Source organism: Pristis pectinata, chromosome 10 (assembly GCF_009764475.1).
Source record: "Pristis pectinata isolate sPriPec2 chromosome 10, sPriPec2.1.pri, whole genome shotgun sequence".
NCBI classification, from domain to species: Eukaryota; Metazoa; Chordata; class Chondrichthyes; order Rhinopristiformes; family Pristidae; genus Pristis; species Pristis pectinata.
The window spans coordinates 100672582-100689922 of record NC_067414.1 but is presented as its reverse complement, the minus strand read 5'-3'; the positions used below and the strand labels follow the sequence as shown (position 1 = coordinate 100689922).

General features: G+C 44.6%; 1 protein-coding gene across 3 annotated transcripts in view; it reads left to right on the top strand.

Moving 5' to 3' along the window:
- The window catches only part of enah (ENAH actin regulator), a 213191-nt gene that overhangs the window by 152969 nt on the left and 42881 nt on the right, over positions 1-17341 (top strand). For all 3 annotated transcript variants that reach the window (XM_052024956.1, XM_052024957.1, XM_052024955.1), the window contains one exon: positions 9840-9924. In XM_052024956.1, coding sequence (XP_051880916.1) covers positions 9840-9924 — 85 coding nt within the window. The remainder of the gene's footprint in view (positions 1-9839; positions 9925-17341) is intronic.

Below are 17341 nucleotides of genomic sequence, written 5' to 3'. Positions count from 1 at the left end.
GAATGCAAGAACCAGAGCTCCCTGTTGTTTAAAGGGAGGATGGGAACCGGGGCCCTGGTGAGCTTGGAGGGAGGACAGGAATCTGCGCCAAAGTGTTAGAGGGAGCGTAGGAGTTAGTACCCGGTGAACCAGATGCAGACCATCAGCACCTCCCAACAATCAGGTCACGGATTATCAGAGTTTTAATGTATTGTCGTCTTTGATACTTGCAGCAGGCCTCTGCAGGGCTCTCCAAATGCCTTCTAATGACATTATTGACTTGCCCTGCTACCTTTAAGGATCTGGATGTGCACTCCAAGGAGGATTGAATTCCATCGCCATTCTTCAGTCAGGTTATGAATCATCTAAACCTTCAGACTGAAGCTTTGCTCCTCAGCTGTCAGCCACATTGCTAACATTTGAATCATTATCAAACTCAATGCTTCCTTCATTTAAGTCGTCAATAACTACTGCAAAAAGCAGTGGCTGATTCTGGCATTGACCTGCCCCTGCTGGCCCATTACATCCATGCTGGCCTGTTTGCCCATCTACACTAATCCTGCATTAGGTCTGTATCCCTCTGCCTTGCCTGTTCAAGTCCCTGTCTAAATGTCTCTTAAATCTAGTGATTGTATCTGGTCAATTGTTCCTCCTTGTCCTCTTAGATAGCGTGGTTAGGTTTGACTTTTGTTAAAGCACTGATTTGCTATCTTCCAATGAAAGGTGAGATTTCAAATTCACTGCTGGCCTTTGTCACCTACCTTGTGGAAGCTCTGCTTGTTTTGAAGTCCCATATGTAGGGACCTTGCAAAATTAAATTTAAAATTTCTCTTGTAGCCATATATTTGCTTTCATTGATTTAAGTTTGGTTTTTAAGGCAAATGGCCACAAAAAAAAGTGCTGCTCAGTCTCCTGTCATTGAAGCAGCCCTGTTTTACTTGAAATGCCAACCGTTTGCGAGGAACCCTGCAGGATTGCATGGTGGTTGTGCTCAGACCGTGGTTGGTGATTGTCCCTTGCTTTGAAGTCACCCAGTACTGTGGTCACGGATGAAGGACTCGTTGACCTCTATTGTGGTACAGATCAGCAAAGCATTGAATGCATCAGTGCAGTTCATAAGCAGAAAATGATGTCAACACATTGAATCTTCCTGATTGTTGCTGGCACTGGTGGTAAGGGACAGGGGCAGTTTTGATGACTTACAGGCAGCTTACTGAGAGACCCTCACAATTGTTTAAAATTTGGAAATTTGTTTTGGACATTAAATTTTAAAAACTCAGTTCTCCCAATAGCATTTTTTAGACCATAATTTGAAGGTATTAATGTCACATGGGTTAAGTCGACACAGGTGCCTGCTTTTAGCGAAGTTTTCTGTCGGAGTCGTGGAAGATCTGCGTTTGTCATTGCCATCCTTCACAATCCCAGTTAGAGAAATCTCAAAGTTCACAACATCCAGAACAAAACTTCAGCTAATTAGGTTTAACTCTTTTGACAGTAAATTAGCTGAGAAATTAAATTGGCTTAGAAAAATTAATTGTTTTGCATCATTTGTGGCCGTTGTGATTGAACTGAAGGCAGGATTGTTTAAGTGCAACAGCAGCACCAGTCACAAGGGTGCTGCGGTATAAAGCATTTGGCTCACTGGGAACAAATATTAATTATTCAGTAGGAACAGGAAATGCAGAGCATTCCAGTAAGGGCCAGGGCACTAAAGCAGGTAAACTTGACCTCTGATGGATAGAAGCTGTTAAATGCATGAATGATACAGACCCTTTCTGATTAAAATACATCCTCTTACTTGCTCACCTGTGGGAGAGCATGATTAATGTTATCTTGGTTCCATTAAGAATGAGCGATAATGGTTGAGAGGGAATCTGAAGATGTATTGGGATTTGAGGTGGACCCGATGATTCACCTACAAGCTGGGGAGTCGCGTGAACATGTTCCAAACTCCGTGTCTCAGGATGCAAGTAATGGTATGTGGCACTACCTGTGCTGCCAGAAGCGAGACCAAGCCTTCATTTTTACATGTAGGTGCTCTTCAGATGTTCTGCATGGAGTGATTTGAGCAGCTTCATTTATCTTTTTATTTTTTTGCTGCTTGATTTTTAAAAAAAAACAGAAATCTGTAAATAAGTTATGACGGGATTGCAGCTAAAAATTCAGCCATTAGTTATATTAATGGAGGGATGACCAAGGGGATGTCTGCTCATTTTTGGAGGTGTCGTGTATACTGCAGAACATTTGTATGTCTGGATTTACAGATCTATAAAATACTAACCCATGCACGTTCAGATTTGTACATATCGGTTGGTCTGGAAGCTGTCAGTGGTACATCGGAGAGCTCTTCGACAGTTCACTGCACCGTTTGATGCCATTAATCTTGTGCACTTCTACGTGGCACTGGCACTTAACAGATGCTTTGGAGCTGTCTGGTTGTTCAGGAAATGTGTGCGAGCAGCTTTCTGCTTTGTTGTGGTGTTCTCAATCAGTGCTGAAACCTATGTTTAAAATGGGTTGGAATGAATGGTAGATTGTATTTTCTACTTGGCTCTGAATTGTTCATAGTTATGTTGTGGGTGTTTCTGTAAGCACTGAGCTCGGAACATCACCTGCTTTAAATTTATTGTCCAAGATAGATGAGGGATTTGGTTTTTCTGCTGTTTTGTTTTGAAAAGAATCTTGCAAACATTACAAGTGGATTAACGTTCAGATTTTGATTCTTTTCAAGATTCTAGTCACCCATCAGCCTTTTATGCTGCCCATCGATCGAAGCACTGTCATTACAGGTCCTCCCCAGTTTATGAACGCCCGACTTATGTACAGCCCGTACATATGAACAAATATTTGGGAAACCGGCGGGATGGATTTGGCTGCTGCTGCAGGTATCGTCAGCTGTGTGGGACTCCGTTTGAGGCTGCACTTCCGACTTGTGAACTGTCTGGGCTACGAACAGTTCACAGAAACGGAACCCTGCTGTAATCTGGGGAGGACCTGTGTTTGGGCAGCCAGTTCCTGCTTCTCAGCTTTTTGTGATGGACTGCTGTGGGCTATCCATGGAGGGATCCTGAGTTACTACTTTATCATTGATTTCTTCCTACACCTGGAACTGTGGAGAAGTTGTATCAGGCCCCTTCTGTATGACTGTAAACCTGTTAAGTAACCAGAAGGAATCAGACAATCTGTTGCACTGACTACATCAGAAGTGATTCTGATATTTGCACTAGCAGAGGCTTCAGAAGCGTGGTTGTTAAATTACAGATCCTGATCTGTTACTGCAGAGAGGTGAGTTACAATCCAGTCGTAGAACCATAGAACAATACAGCACAATACAGGCCCTTCGGCCCACCATGTTGTGCCGACCTTTAAACCACGCCTAAGACTGACTAACCCCTTCCTCAACAAGTATTAAGTAAATCTGCAGTCAGTACCTGGAATCAGTAATGGTGACCATGAAGCTTTCAGATTGTCACTAAAAAAACGATCTCCAGCACTAAAATCCTTCATGGAAGAAAGGAAATCTGTTGTCCGTGCCTGGCCTGGAGTTAAATGTGACTCCATACACACCAGTATAATTAATACAAACAAAATGCTGAAAATATTTAACGGGTCAGACAGCGTCTCTGGAGAGTGAACATTTTGGGTGAATGACCAGTGTGGTTGGTTCAACCTGAGGTATCCCTCACGTGCCACTCTGTTAGTAAGTGCCAGCCTTATCAGCAGTGCCCACAGCATATGAAGAAATAAAGCATGGCAAGGGGTGCTGGGGCAAGCCTACTGTTTGGGTTAGAAGTAGAGGTCAGTCAGTGGCAGAGGGAACAAAGGTTTTGCATTCTGGTGTAATGGTCCTAAACTGTTCTCTTTCCAATCGGGGTTGAGGGGGCATTTCTCTGCCTCCTGTTCTGAAGTTGTTGAAGGCTGTCACGCAGCAATTGTGTGACTTGATGTCTTCTGCTCCTTTCCCCAGGGTTGATAATCTCCATAAAACAATGAAACGTTATTGACCTGAAATATTTAACCATGTTTCTCTGGAATATCTCCGGCATTTTCTGTAAGCGGAGCATATTACTGCAGGAAAGGATCTTGTCTTCATTCAAAATTGTCTGCGTTTTTGGTTTGTAATTGTACGTCAGGAGCAGAAACTCTGCTGTTTCCCTTGTGATATAGAGGCCAGTTGCGGAGCCTTTCATACTAACTTAATATTGTTAAGTTCACATGATGAAACTTGGATAACTTGAGCTGAGGCCATTGACTGTGATGTCACGTCTGTTAATCAAGTTCCCTGTGTTTGGCCGATAGGAAAGTCATCATAGATCGGTCACTTGTCCAGCAGCAGCATTTCTTTATCAGGGTTTAATGTCTGCAGAAACCATTGGCTGGTCAGCTCAACAAAATGTCAACAAGTTGTCTCTGTTGGGTGGAGTGATTCTCCATTGCTGATGTGGGCCTTTTAAAGCAGAAGAGTTGGCAATTGCTAATTTGTCAAAACAAACAAGAATAAGTACAGGCGACCCCTGTGTTGTGGCGGGAGGGTGGTGGCATTCCTCAAAAATATCACGATTTTCCACGAATTCAGAAATTATAATGTCTGATGGTCTGAATATAAAAGGTAAATCTCAGTTCAAAATGCTGACCTTTCTATCCCCTGACACTGAGGAATTTTTATTCATTTTGTTGGAATGCAAGCATCGCTGGTAAGGCCAGTATTCATTGCCCATCTCTAATTTCCCTTGGAACATCAGTGGTGAGCCACCACGAACTACTGCAGTAACGTAGCAGCTTACAAATGAATGGCTTGCTGGGCCATTTCACAGTATAGCTGTGAGGCTGGAGACACACATAGGGCAGATGTGGTAAGGGTGGCTATCCTGAACAATATATCCTGAAGGCTATCTTATCCTGAATGACATTAGTGAGCTACATATGTTTGTGCAGCAGTCTGGTAGGACTGCATTGAATTGTGGTCACCATTCAAGAGGCTAGTGTTTTTATTTAAATTCCATGGTTGCCTTGTGGGATTTGAGCCTGTGTGTTCCAGTTGTTCATCTAAGCACCTGGATCACTGGTCCAGTAATTTAACCACTGTACCACTTTTATGTTCTGGTGTATCTGGTTTTCAATGGCAGTTATCTCTGAATTTGGGAAAAACCTTTAGCACCTGACTTTACCAAATCACCAAATTTATTTGATCTTGTTCGCCGAACCACAAGAAATGTACACTCCAGCCTTGGAGTGGTTCTCAGAAATATTTGGAGCAGCTTAGACCTTGAGCACAAATGAGGGATAGTGATTGGACTGAGTGCTTAGAAGCGAGGGTGAATTAACCAAGGGAGAATAATGTTAATTACTGCGGGTGAGACAATGTCAGGAGCAGTTGACCTACCCTGGTGCTATCCTGTCTCTGTTTCCATTCTTGTTACAATGCACCATATAGTCCAAGAACAAATGAAGTTAAGTTATACTTCCTTTCTTTTCTGTGCTCTTAAATATACTACAAAATGATCTCAAGCAGAGAGAGCTCTGGAGAAAGATTAACTTTTAGGTTGATGCTCTAGAGAAGAACAAATCAAAGAACAGCCAAATGGAAGCCTATAAATAATCATCAGATGGCTGACAGGAAACCGTTATGCAGAAAGCAGGCAATATTTTGGGGAAAAAATCCACTTAAAACGTGGTTCAAACTGTCTTCTATTAAGTCTGAAGTCAGGCAGGAGATTCTGTGGGGTTCAAGGGGAAATAGACTGATTGGAAGACCCTAATCTGTTTCTACTCAAGTTGACCAATCAAGGTTCAGCAGGATGAAATGGGGCCCGGCTGGACTTTGAACCTGCAGTTGTGGCCACACTTTTGTTCTTCCCGCTGCTCGAGGGTAGTCCCTGTACAGGATCTTGCTGTACCCATCAATAGACACGAGGAGAAGCTCTTGATGCCATGAAGGAGAGCAGGTAGCCTATCAACTGAGCATCAGTGCCGATTGGTGATTGTTACCCAGCCCTTCTTGTGTCCTGAATATTTAGCGTCCATGTCTTCTGTTGGTGAGGATAAATTACTTCTCTTCCAAACAAATGAAATGATGTATAGTAGTCACACAACTTGCTGAAAAGCCCAGTATTTACAAATGCTGCCAAGCTGAGGCAATTAGAGCCATTTTAACATCCATCATGCAGTCATATAAATCGTATGTTGCACCAGGATTTCATATGTAAACTTAAAATTCTGGTTTAATGAATACAAGTCCAGTCACTGGATCACATTCCCCTGCAATCAGTTATATCTATAATCCCGCCCATTATCAGGAGGTTCAGATTGCAGTACAGGTGACCCCTGCGTTACAGGGGATGTTGCGTAAAACGGGCCATATCGTGATTTTCCACAAGGCGAAGCTGTGTCATCTGTGCATGCGTCAAAAAAACGCAAGTTGAAACAGATACATTTTGTGTTGATTCGTTTACTTTTACCTAGCACAGATTCTGAGAGAGCGGATTTTATTCCATATCTCAAATTTTGGGGTAGTGACATGTGAATTATGTGAGGGTTAATTCTGTAAGGGCAAATTCCTGTTACCCGAATGTTCGTAATGTGGGAGTCGCCAGTACAGTAAAACTAATAATTATTCGGCAAGCCCCACCGCTGAATTGTTTCTGTCACCCTTGCAAGATTATAAATAGAGAACGTGTATTTCAGCTTTTCTGCTGCATTTCAAGATTAGTTACTTCTGGAATGAGATGGATTGCCCCCTGTTGACATGGACACGATCCTTTGCAATTCAGCAGTGTTTTAGTTTTTACCACAAGGACAGCTGGGCAGATTTCTTTTTCATCTGGTAATGTTAACAGCAGTACTGTAATAGGTTCAGAGCAAGGGGCATGTGCAGTAGCACAGAATTCCCCCCTCCCCCCAATCATTAAGGATGCATGAATGGAAGAATGCCTTCTAAAAGCAGTCACACTTTAATTGTTCACGTTCAATTCCGAGACATTGGTTTTGAACCAATAATACCCTAGCATTCTGGCATTTCTCTCCAATTCCGGTTTTGGGCTTTGTCAAATACATCTTTTCATGGTGCTTTCTTAATACGAGTGGGATGAAAATCTTCATCTCCTGCACCTGCATCGTCTGACTAACGAGACAGAGGGCAGGGTGACAGACTGTTCTTCCTTTCCAGGAAAGTTGCCAGCCTCTGCAATCTGCCACGCCAAGAACATTGTCAGTTGTTGCTGCAAACTGGGAGTGCAAACAATAGGTTGCTGGCTTGTGGTCCTGATTGGAGAGTGCATGTGGCTTATCCAGGAATCTAAATGCCGCTCCCCCCCCCCCCCCCCCCCCACCCAGTGTACTTGAACTGATTAAATGATGAAAAGTCGGGATTGCAGCTGCACAGTATACAAGGCGTTGCTGAGACCAGCTATGGAAAGGATGTCATTAATCTGGAAAGGGTGCAGGGAAGATTCACACGGATGTTACCAGGACTGGAGGGCTCGAGTTATAAGGAGAAGCTGGATAGGCTGCGGCTTTTTTCCCTGGAGTATAGGAGGTTGAGGGGTGACTTTGCAGAGGTTTATAAAATCACGAGGGGCATAGATAAGCTGGATGGTCACAGCCTTTACAGAATCTGAATCAGTTTATTATCACCAGAATGTGGAAGTCTAAAACTAGAGGGCGTAGATTTGTAAGAGGGGAAAGATTTAAAAGGGACCCGAGAGGCAACCTTTTCCACACAGGGTGGTGGGTATGTGGAATGAGCTGCAAGTGGCAGGTACAATTATAATGTGTAAAAGATATTTGGACAGGTACATGGATAGGAAAGGCCTGGAGAGGTATAGGCCAAACGCAAGCAAATGGGACTAGCTCAGACAGACATCTTGGTCAGTATGGATGTTGGGCTGAAGGGCCTGTTTCTGTGCTGTACAACTGACTATGAATGTTATCCTCTATTTTGATCGCTTATGTGCCAGGGATTCCTCTGGCTCAGGGATGTTACTTTATTTTCAGGAAACCTTTGAGAATATTTTTGAATTGTTTACTCTGCCCACCTTTTGCCATCACAGAGTTCAGGTAGAGTTCCTGTTCATGGAGTTTGGTGTCAGTCACACGTACAGCGTAATGTAGCCTGCGCATCGGAAGTGACCAAATGTAGTTAGAGCCTCAGCAATGGGATCGGTCGCTTATCAATTTTGTGGCGATAGTGCTGTTTCTCCAGTGGCTCAAGGTGCCTACTGTACATAGTCCATGACTCGGAAGTGAGGTTGAGAGTGGGGATCATTGGTGCCTGGTAGGCATTGTCTAAGTTTTGAGTTTCTGATATTCAAACACTCTGCATACGAAGGTCAGAGGCTGTGTTGGCGTACTGAAGGCAATGGTGAATTAGAACGAAAACAGAATGCTGAAAGAGCCAAGTTTCAAAGGGTGTTTCAGACACTCCTTGGTTGAAGAAGTCAAAGGCTTTTGTGATAAGGCCATGTACAGTACTTGATGCAACTCCCTCTGTCTCCCTCAGAGTCAGTACACAGTGAAGGTGGTCCACTCTCCCTCCAAACGAACTGAATCCTCACTGATTTGGGGCCAGCTGTTAGGTTGCTGGGCAGAGACTGTTGAGGACTCGGGCAATGACTCTCTCGGTGGCAAACTGTACATGAAGTAAAAGGGAAAGGCCTAACTTCCTTCAGTCAAGAACCAGGGGCAGGGATTTTAAATCGGTACAAGGATTAGAGGGGAGAATTTGGAAAGAGATTTAACCTGGGAAGTGATAGGGAATCTCCCAGAGAGAGTGGTGAAGGCAGAAACATTCATTAAGTTGAGAAGTGCTACGTATTAAAAGAGCAGGACAGAGATATAAGGTTGGAAGATTGCACACATAGTATGGGCCAAATGGCTTTCCCTTGTGAGAGTAATTTTTGATGATTGTATGATCGTGAATGTCAGTTAGTTGTAATTCAGTGACTTTTTTTGTACTGGTGTGTTCATTGACTGTTATATTGGTGTGTGATTGATGTATTAAATCCACTTACATTATACCATAAAACTCTAATCTGGCACATGGTACTTCGGTGGGCTAGCAGATTTTCCTGGTGACTATTGTACTACTAATACTCCAATTCGCTACAGGATGCACGGTTTTGTAATAAATTTCCCAATTAACTCTGTTGCAAGAACTGGGGCCTTGGCGAGTGGAAAGTGAACACAGGAGACTGGATCAGAGCAAGTTGGTAGGGAAATCAGGATTTGTGATGCTAACGAGTCAGTAGGGAGCACAACTGCAACTGGTGGGCACCACGGCCTGAGGAGATACTTACCTGGCAGGGAACCATCGGTGATCAGGAGGGCCGAGGTTCCAGGACGAGACTATCCCATTGCACTTCGGGTGTGCTGATGCCTGTGACGTCCATACTAATCCCATTTGCCAGCACTTGGTCCACAACGTTCTACGCCATGGGGTTTCAAGTGCTCATCTAAGTACTTAGGTATTGTAACAGTACTGCCTCCACTTTCAGATTTCAACCAAACTCTAAAAATAATTCTTCCTGAAATCTCCTCAAAATCTTGTACCTCTTAAACCTTTGCCCTCTGGTTATGGACAGCACTGCTGGAGAGAAAAATTCTTACCGTCTTGCCTCATCAGTGCCTGTTCTTCCCCTACCCCAATGATTTTGTATCCTGGATACCAACAACAATGTTTTTAGTTTAGGGCTTGTGGCTGCTTTAAAATTTATTTTGAAAATAAAAATGAATAAGCACAGAATGTGGGCCTAGATATTAAGTCCAAAATCCAAGCAGGATGAACAGTTTAAGATCTGGAACTGCATTAATATTTTGCAAAAGGGTAGCCTTAATAAATAAATTTTCTTGAATTTATTTTCCAGGTCCGACATTGTCACGTCAGAACTCTCAGCTGTTCCCACAAGTGCAGAATGGACCATGTCAGGAGGAGTTGGAGATCCAGAGACGGTAATGATTCCTTTGTTTTCCCAGTGAAAGCAAATGCTGCCGTATTGAATGGTGTCTGTTTGGCAGGTGGAGCTGGGTGGGATGGATGTTTAACTTCTGCAACCTGGAAAGGATGTGCTAGTGTACACTCCGGTAATCCAGCACATTCAGGGCTTTGGTACTGAACTGGCAGATTTTCCAGACTGTCTTCAGCTTCCAGTTGCAAGCCATTTCAGCTCGCCGCCCCATCCCCACACTGACCTGTCTGTCCTTCTCCACCTCCACTGCCAGAGTGAGGCCAAACATAAACTAGTGGGACAGCACCTCGTATTCCACCTGGGTCAGCTAAACCCGATGGCATGAACAGTGAATTCTCCAATTTCTGGGAACCCGCACTTCCTCTGTTCTTTTCTCTCTCCTCTTGATCCACCCAGGCCCTCTCACATTCTCCCATCTTTCCAACACCCCTCCTGATTCCTGCTTCTCCCCCACCTGTCCCCTCTGCCAATCACCCTCGCACACAACCTACTCAGTTCCCTATTTCCTCCCTGCCCCACTGTTCCCTTCTGCCCAACATCCCTGTAGTGTAAGGGTTGGCGTGACGCTATTACAGCGCCAATGACCCAGGTTCAATTCCCGCAGCTGTCTGTAAGGAGCTTGTATGTTCTCCCCCGTGCCAGCGTGGGTTTCCTCCGGGTGCTCCGGTTTCATCCCACATTCCAAAGACGTACGGGTTAGGAGCTGTGGGCACGCTATGTTGGCGCCGGAAGCGTGGCGACACTTGTGGGCTGCCCCCGGATCATTCTACACAAAAGACGCATTTCGCTGTGTGTTTCGATGTACATGTGACTAATAAATAAATATGTCTATCTGCTTCCACTTATCACCTTCCTTTCTGATCAGATTCCATAATCTATAGCCCTTTTCCTCCACTCTCACCTCCCAGCCTCCACCCCTCCCTCCTCCACCCAACAACCCCTCCTCACCCTGGATCCACCAATTGCTTGCCAGCTCCTGCCTCACCCCTCTCCCTCATCTCTTTATTATGGATATCTCCCCTTTACCCTCTTGGGCCCGATGCAGGGTCTCAATCCGGAATGTTGACCATCCCTTTGTCTCCACGGATGCTGCTCGACTCGTTGAGTTCCTCCAGCAGTTTGTTTTTGCTCCGGATCCCAGCATCTGCAGGCTCGTTTGTCTTTATTGATGCTCCAATACACTTCTAATTAATATTTTTAAAAGAGGCTGCACGATAACATTTCAGTGAACCCGGTTGATGTACAGGGAGCATGGGAAGTGAATCCAGGTAAGTTCAAAGGAGTGTGGCCAACAGAACCACACCAGTTTGACCAGGGGCAAATGGACCCTGGTGCCATGGCATTGGAATTTATAAATGGATAGGGGATTATCAGATTGTCATAGCCCTAACCTCTCAGACCTGAATTCCCTGCAATAATATAATACTCATTTGTAGAACATCATTTTGTAACCATCAGAGAAAGAGCCTGGATTTAGAGATGAGTATAAGACCAGAGTTATTTATCATATTGATTGTAAGGGAGAAACTTGTCAATATTGCCTATATTAATGGATCGAGCAAAGAGGTAGAGTTGAAGGATATGAAACAACATAGCATACCAGTGAGGAATTGTGCAATGCCTTGTTCAGACTCCAATCTTGAAAACAGTTTTCAGTTTTGGTTATTGAACACCAGGGAATAAGTACTCAGAAAACATTACAATAAGTAGTTAGAAAGTCATGGAAACGTAGGGCCCTACTCCCCAGCTCGTCCTTGCCAACTGTGATGCCTCTGCCTTAGGGTTAGGGTCTACACTACACTAACCTACACTAATCCCCAATGCCTGCATTAGGCCCATTTCCTTCTACGCCTTTCCTATCCAAGTACTTATCCAAATGCCTTGTAGAAGCTGTAATTGTGCCCACCAAACCACTTCCTCTGGGAGCTCATTCCATATATCCCCCCCCCCCCCCCCCCCATCTGTGTGGAAACTTATCCCTCTGATCCCCTTTAGATTTCTCCCCTCAAACCTATGTTCTTAGTTTTAGACTCCCCTACCCTTGGAAAAAAGACTCTATTTATATCCCTCATTTTATAAACCTCTAAGGTCACCTCTCAGCATCCTGTGTACCAGTGAGATTAAGATTTCTTTATTAGTCACATATACATTGAAGCACACAGTGAAATGCATCTTCTGAGTAGTGTGTTCTGGGGGCACATCCTTTCTATAGTGGGGCGACCAGAAGTGTACACGGTAATCCGAGTGCGTCCTGACTGATGTTTTGTACAGATGTAGTTTGACATCCCATCTCTTGTACTCAGTGTCTTGGCCTGTGAAGGCGAGCATGCCGAATGCTGCCTTCACTACCCCATCCACCGGTCACTGATTTCAGTGAGCTGTGGACTTGCACCCCAAGTCCACTCTGTACATCAGCACTCCTGAGGTCCCCGCCATTTACTGTATGTGTCCTGATCGTATTTGATACCTCAAAAATGCATTACCTCATTTGTCTGGATTAAATTCTCTGTGTCACCACTCTGCCCATCTTTCTAGCTGATCCTATCCCTTATTGATGTTCTGTTGTAGTTATGGTGAATCAAGGGAAAAGCTTAAGTGTGTGTTATATTCCCTTGAGTTTAGTTTGTTTCAGACAATCAAATTGAAGTACAGCAAAATCTGCATTAATAGAAACATTCTAAGACGGGCACACTTTGGGAGACCCAGAATATTTACAGTGCACATACCTGCAACCGTTGGATGCCTTTAACATACCAGCTTGTACAGTTTAAAACATGAAGTATCCGTGGGTTTGTCAAAGTAATAGCTATGAGGCGTGGGGAGCTTTAGTAGGTGTGTCCATTTACATGGGGGTGGAGGTGTTTCTCTGGTGCTTTCGGTGCTGGGTTAGATTAAACAGGGGAATGTTCTTTCACGTACCTCACACTTCACTTCAATGACCTTTTCTCCATCATAAGGTCAGAACTGGGAATACTCTTTGATCATACAGAGAAAATTTCCATTCACATCTCCTTGACAGATGAAGCAGTCACGTGACCACAGCAAGATCCAGACAACATTCTGGCATGTGATGATTAATGGCAGGTAACATCTGCACCAGAGAAGTTCCAAGCAATAAACATCTCCAAGTGAGGTCTGACCCACCTGCCCTTGACATTCAAAGTTATTACCATAGTGGAATCCCATACCAACAATATCCTGGCAGGGCCAATGTTGATCAAAAGCTTAACTGGACCAGCCACATAAATACAGTGGCTCCAAGAGCAGGTCAGAGGCTGGGTATCCTGCAGTGAGCAACTGCCTTCTGATGTACCATAATCAGATCCATGATCACTGAAATATGACAAACTTTGGCAGCAGTACAGTGCAAAAACATAAAAATCTATAACTACAAATGTAAAAGTGCGAAAAAAAAGGAATAATGAGGTAGCATTTGTGGATCGTTCAGAAATCATACCCCAGTGACACGGGTTCAATTCCCACTGCTGTCTGTAAGTAGTTTGTACGTTCTCCCCGTGTCTGCGTGGGTTTCTTCTGGGTGCTCCGGTTTCCTCCCACATTCCAAAGACGTACAGGTTAGGAGTTGTGGGCATGCTATGTTGGCGCCGGAAGCGTGGCGACACTTGTGGGCTGCCCCCAGAACGTGCTCAGTAATGCAAAAAGGACTCATTTCACTGTGTGTTTCAATGTACATGTGAGTAGTAAATATCTTATCTGTCAGGTTGCAGTGCATCCCACCCCCAAAATCCATTGTGGTTACAGTACCGCAAACCAAAAGCTTCACAGCCAATGAGCAGAAGGTGCATGGGAGTACCACCACCTGCAAGTTCCCCTCCAGGTCACACATCATCCTGGCTTGGAAATGGATGACTGGTGCTTTATCAAAATTAAATCTAAATCTTGGAGCTCCCTCTCTGGCAGAATTATGGGAGAACCTTCTCCAGGAGAACTGAACTGCAGTGATCCATGAAGGTGGCACAGTATTCCGAGAGGGTGATTAAGGATGGGCAGTGAATGTTGGCTTTGCAGCAACATCAACCTGGAAAATGAATTTAAAGAAAGCCCCTTTTCACTGACCTTGCCAGTCTCATTCATAGAGAGCCCTTGCAGGCAGTGAAGAGGCCCTCCTTTGCAACCTGGCACCAGACTCTGCACTCTTTCTTTAGCAGCCCCTGGATCCTGCTGCTGATTTTCTTCTCAAATGATCCCAATCTGTTCCAAGTCTTTAAGTCCAAAACAACCTGTGATCACGTTTCTCAGTCCTTATTTTGTCCCTGGGCTAATGAGTAGAACTGAGGAGCTCTGTGTTGCTCAGTGAGAGCAGCTAAAATGAAGCTGGGATTTATTCTGAGGACATGAGCCCGATAAGGTGTGTGTGGTGGGTATTGAAGCTGATTAAGTGCTGATCGATTCTTCAGAAGGGCAATACCCAAGGTGACCTTTGTGAACATAAGGGTGTGAGTAGAAGAGTGCAGTTTGATCACTTTGGGTGAATGTGATATTTACAGGTTTAATATTGCAGCGATTTGGTTGGGTCCTGACAAAAACTTTCTCCAGGTTGGGAATGAGAGATTTGGGAAAGATGCACAGAGTGGAAATCAGAGACATGATTGTAGAGCTAGGTGAAATTTGCAAGATTACAATTGCTGGCTCACTTTGATCCGCATCTTTTCACACTATACTGAAGATAGGGAAATAAGCTGAGGTGCAGATGAGCTGTGATCTAATTGATGGTGGAACAAGCTCTAAATGGCTTACAGATCCACTTTTATTATATTGGACCATTGAAAGCTTGTTCTGTGCTGAGCTGGGTAACTTGTTTTCAACCTCTTCCTGCATGTCACAAATTAGTTCCTATCCCTGATGTGATAGATGTGCTAGCAGATGGACATCAGCTGTCAATGGGTTTGGAATGACAGCAATGCTGCCACATCTGTTCTCCAGCCTCCCTCATAGCCATAAATGAAATACAAATGTTGCTGGCACACTTCAACCTGTACTCCAGCAAGTACTGGACTTCTTCAGATGTGGTGGGAGAGGAAAATTAGATAAAGTTGCTGGTGCTAACTTGTGTTAGGGCCAGTGACTGAGACAGTAATCACTTATTAAACAGACAGCAGTTGTAACAATGGTGGGAGTTGAGTATGGTGTAATACCAGTCAGATAAAGAGCCGAGATAGGAGTCTCATAGGGGGTAATGGCTGCATTCTGCTCAATGTGCAGATACAATAATGGTGTTTAAGAGGCTGTAAGGTAGATGCATGAATATGGAGGGATATGGATCATACACAGACAGAAGAGACTTGGCTTAATTTGGTGTCGTGTTTGGCACAGACATCATGCTGTACTGTTAACGCTTCACCTTCTCCAACCACCCCGTGCACGCATGCGAACCCACCCACCCACCCACAACACACACACACTGTCCAAGCCAGAGTTCCTCCTGCTGATGGATTCTGTATTTTTATGCTGCTTGTTCTGGTGGCTGTTTAAAAATCTCTGAAGTTGGCCCTTAATGCATTGTTCTCTCACACATATAAAAGTGCTGCATTTTATTCCTTTGGTGGGCTTTGTACTTGGTGTATCTGCTTCCATCACTACCCCTGCCAGCCCTTTCCAGGCACCTATCACTTTCTCTGTGTTTTTAGAAAAAAAAAACTTGCCCTGCACATCTACCTTAAACTCCCACCACCGCCCCCCGCCCCATCTTAACTGCACATACTTGATATTTCTACCATGGGAAAAAGATTCTGACTGTCTGACTCTATCTGTGCCTCTCATAATTGTAGAAACACCTATCAGGTCTCTCCTCGGCCTCCAACGCTCCAGAGAAAACAACCCAAGTTTGTCCAACCTCTCATAGCTCATGCCCTCTAATCCAGGTGAACCTCTTCTGCACCCTCTCCAAAGCCTCCACATCCTTCCTGTAATTGTCAACGAATTGTCAAGTGGGGAGAGGAGACAGCCAGTGTCACGAGAAGAGGGGGAGGGATAAGACGGGCCAGTAGATGGTAGGTGGGCTGAGAAGGGGTGAAGGGTGATGCGCAGATGGACCCAGGTGGGGGAGGGGAGGGTGAAGGTGGAGACGGCTGCTGGAGGGAGATCAGCAGGAGCACCAAGGGCTGCCAGTGCTGGAACCTGATAAGGAAGGAAGGTTTTAATGGGAACCATTCGGGGGCAGAGGAAAGGCAGGTGGAACCAGGGGGTGAAATATGTGGGTAGTGCCAGGAATGGATGGAGCCAGAAGGGGGTGGGGGATCTGGGCAAGGGGACAGAAATGAGAGGACCAGAGGTGGATCAGAAGCGGGGGGTGGTGGTTTGGAGAGGACCACAGGATATGAGGGTTTCCTGAAACTGGAAAATTCCATGTTCATACCATTGGGTTGTAGACTGACAACCCCTGCTGAATGTGAGAAATAACACCCAAAAGGCTGGAGGAACTCGGGGACGGAAGGTGTCTATGGAGGGAAATGGGCAGTTCACGTTTCGGGTTGAAACCCTTTATCTGGAATCTGAGAAATAGTTGCTTCAGTGGAACCCTGCTGATCTCACTTATTTGCTCTGAGTTCTGGAGGAAAACTAGCCCAGGAATATTTGGAGGAAATACCTCCTGCTGATGGATTCTGTACTTTGCTGCTTGTTCTGGTGGCTGTGTTTAAAAGCAGCTTGAAACGTCTGAAATTGGCCCCTAATGCATTGTTCTCTCACACATATGAAAGTGCAGCATTTTATTCTTTTGGTGGGCCTTGTTCTTGGTGTATTAAGCAACATTTGCAATGACAATCTTTTATGCTGCTTGGTGCTGGGTTCTAGTCCTCCCCCTGTGTTTTGATGGTGTGTCATGCTGTGACTCTAGAGTTTAATTTTGGTTCACTTTGACTGGGACTGTTTTTATCAATGATGTAATGGAGTTTATCATTGTGGCAGCCAGTTTAGTAATCTGCCCTCTGGGTTATTATGAAACATTGAGCTGTGAAATAGCTATTTGACAGGAAGGAGCTCCATTCAGGCACTTGCAGCACTGTGCTGAAATGTGGGCTATTAATTCAGCTGGTGTCATCTGCTAGTAACTCGCGTTGGGACAGTATAAAAGGAGTCAATTCAGTTTCAGTTATCCTTGTACAAGACATCAGCCATGAAGGTGTTGGACAAAAATGTATGTCGGAGGACTATGGGTCCAGATGTCAGGCAGTTTTTGCAGTGAGTACAATGAGATGCCTACTGTCTATTGTATTCAGAAGTTGAATTGTATTCCGTACTCTTCAATAGAATAGAACTAAAATCCTTCAGGGAAGGGAATTTGCCAAACTTCTGTGGTCTGGCCTATGGGTCCGGAGTCATATAAATTGTCTTGTATATTGGTTGACTCTCAGTTGCCTTCACCCCTCAAGGCAGTTAAG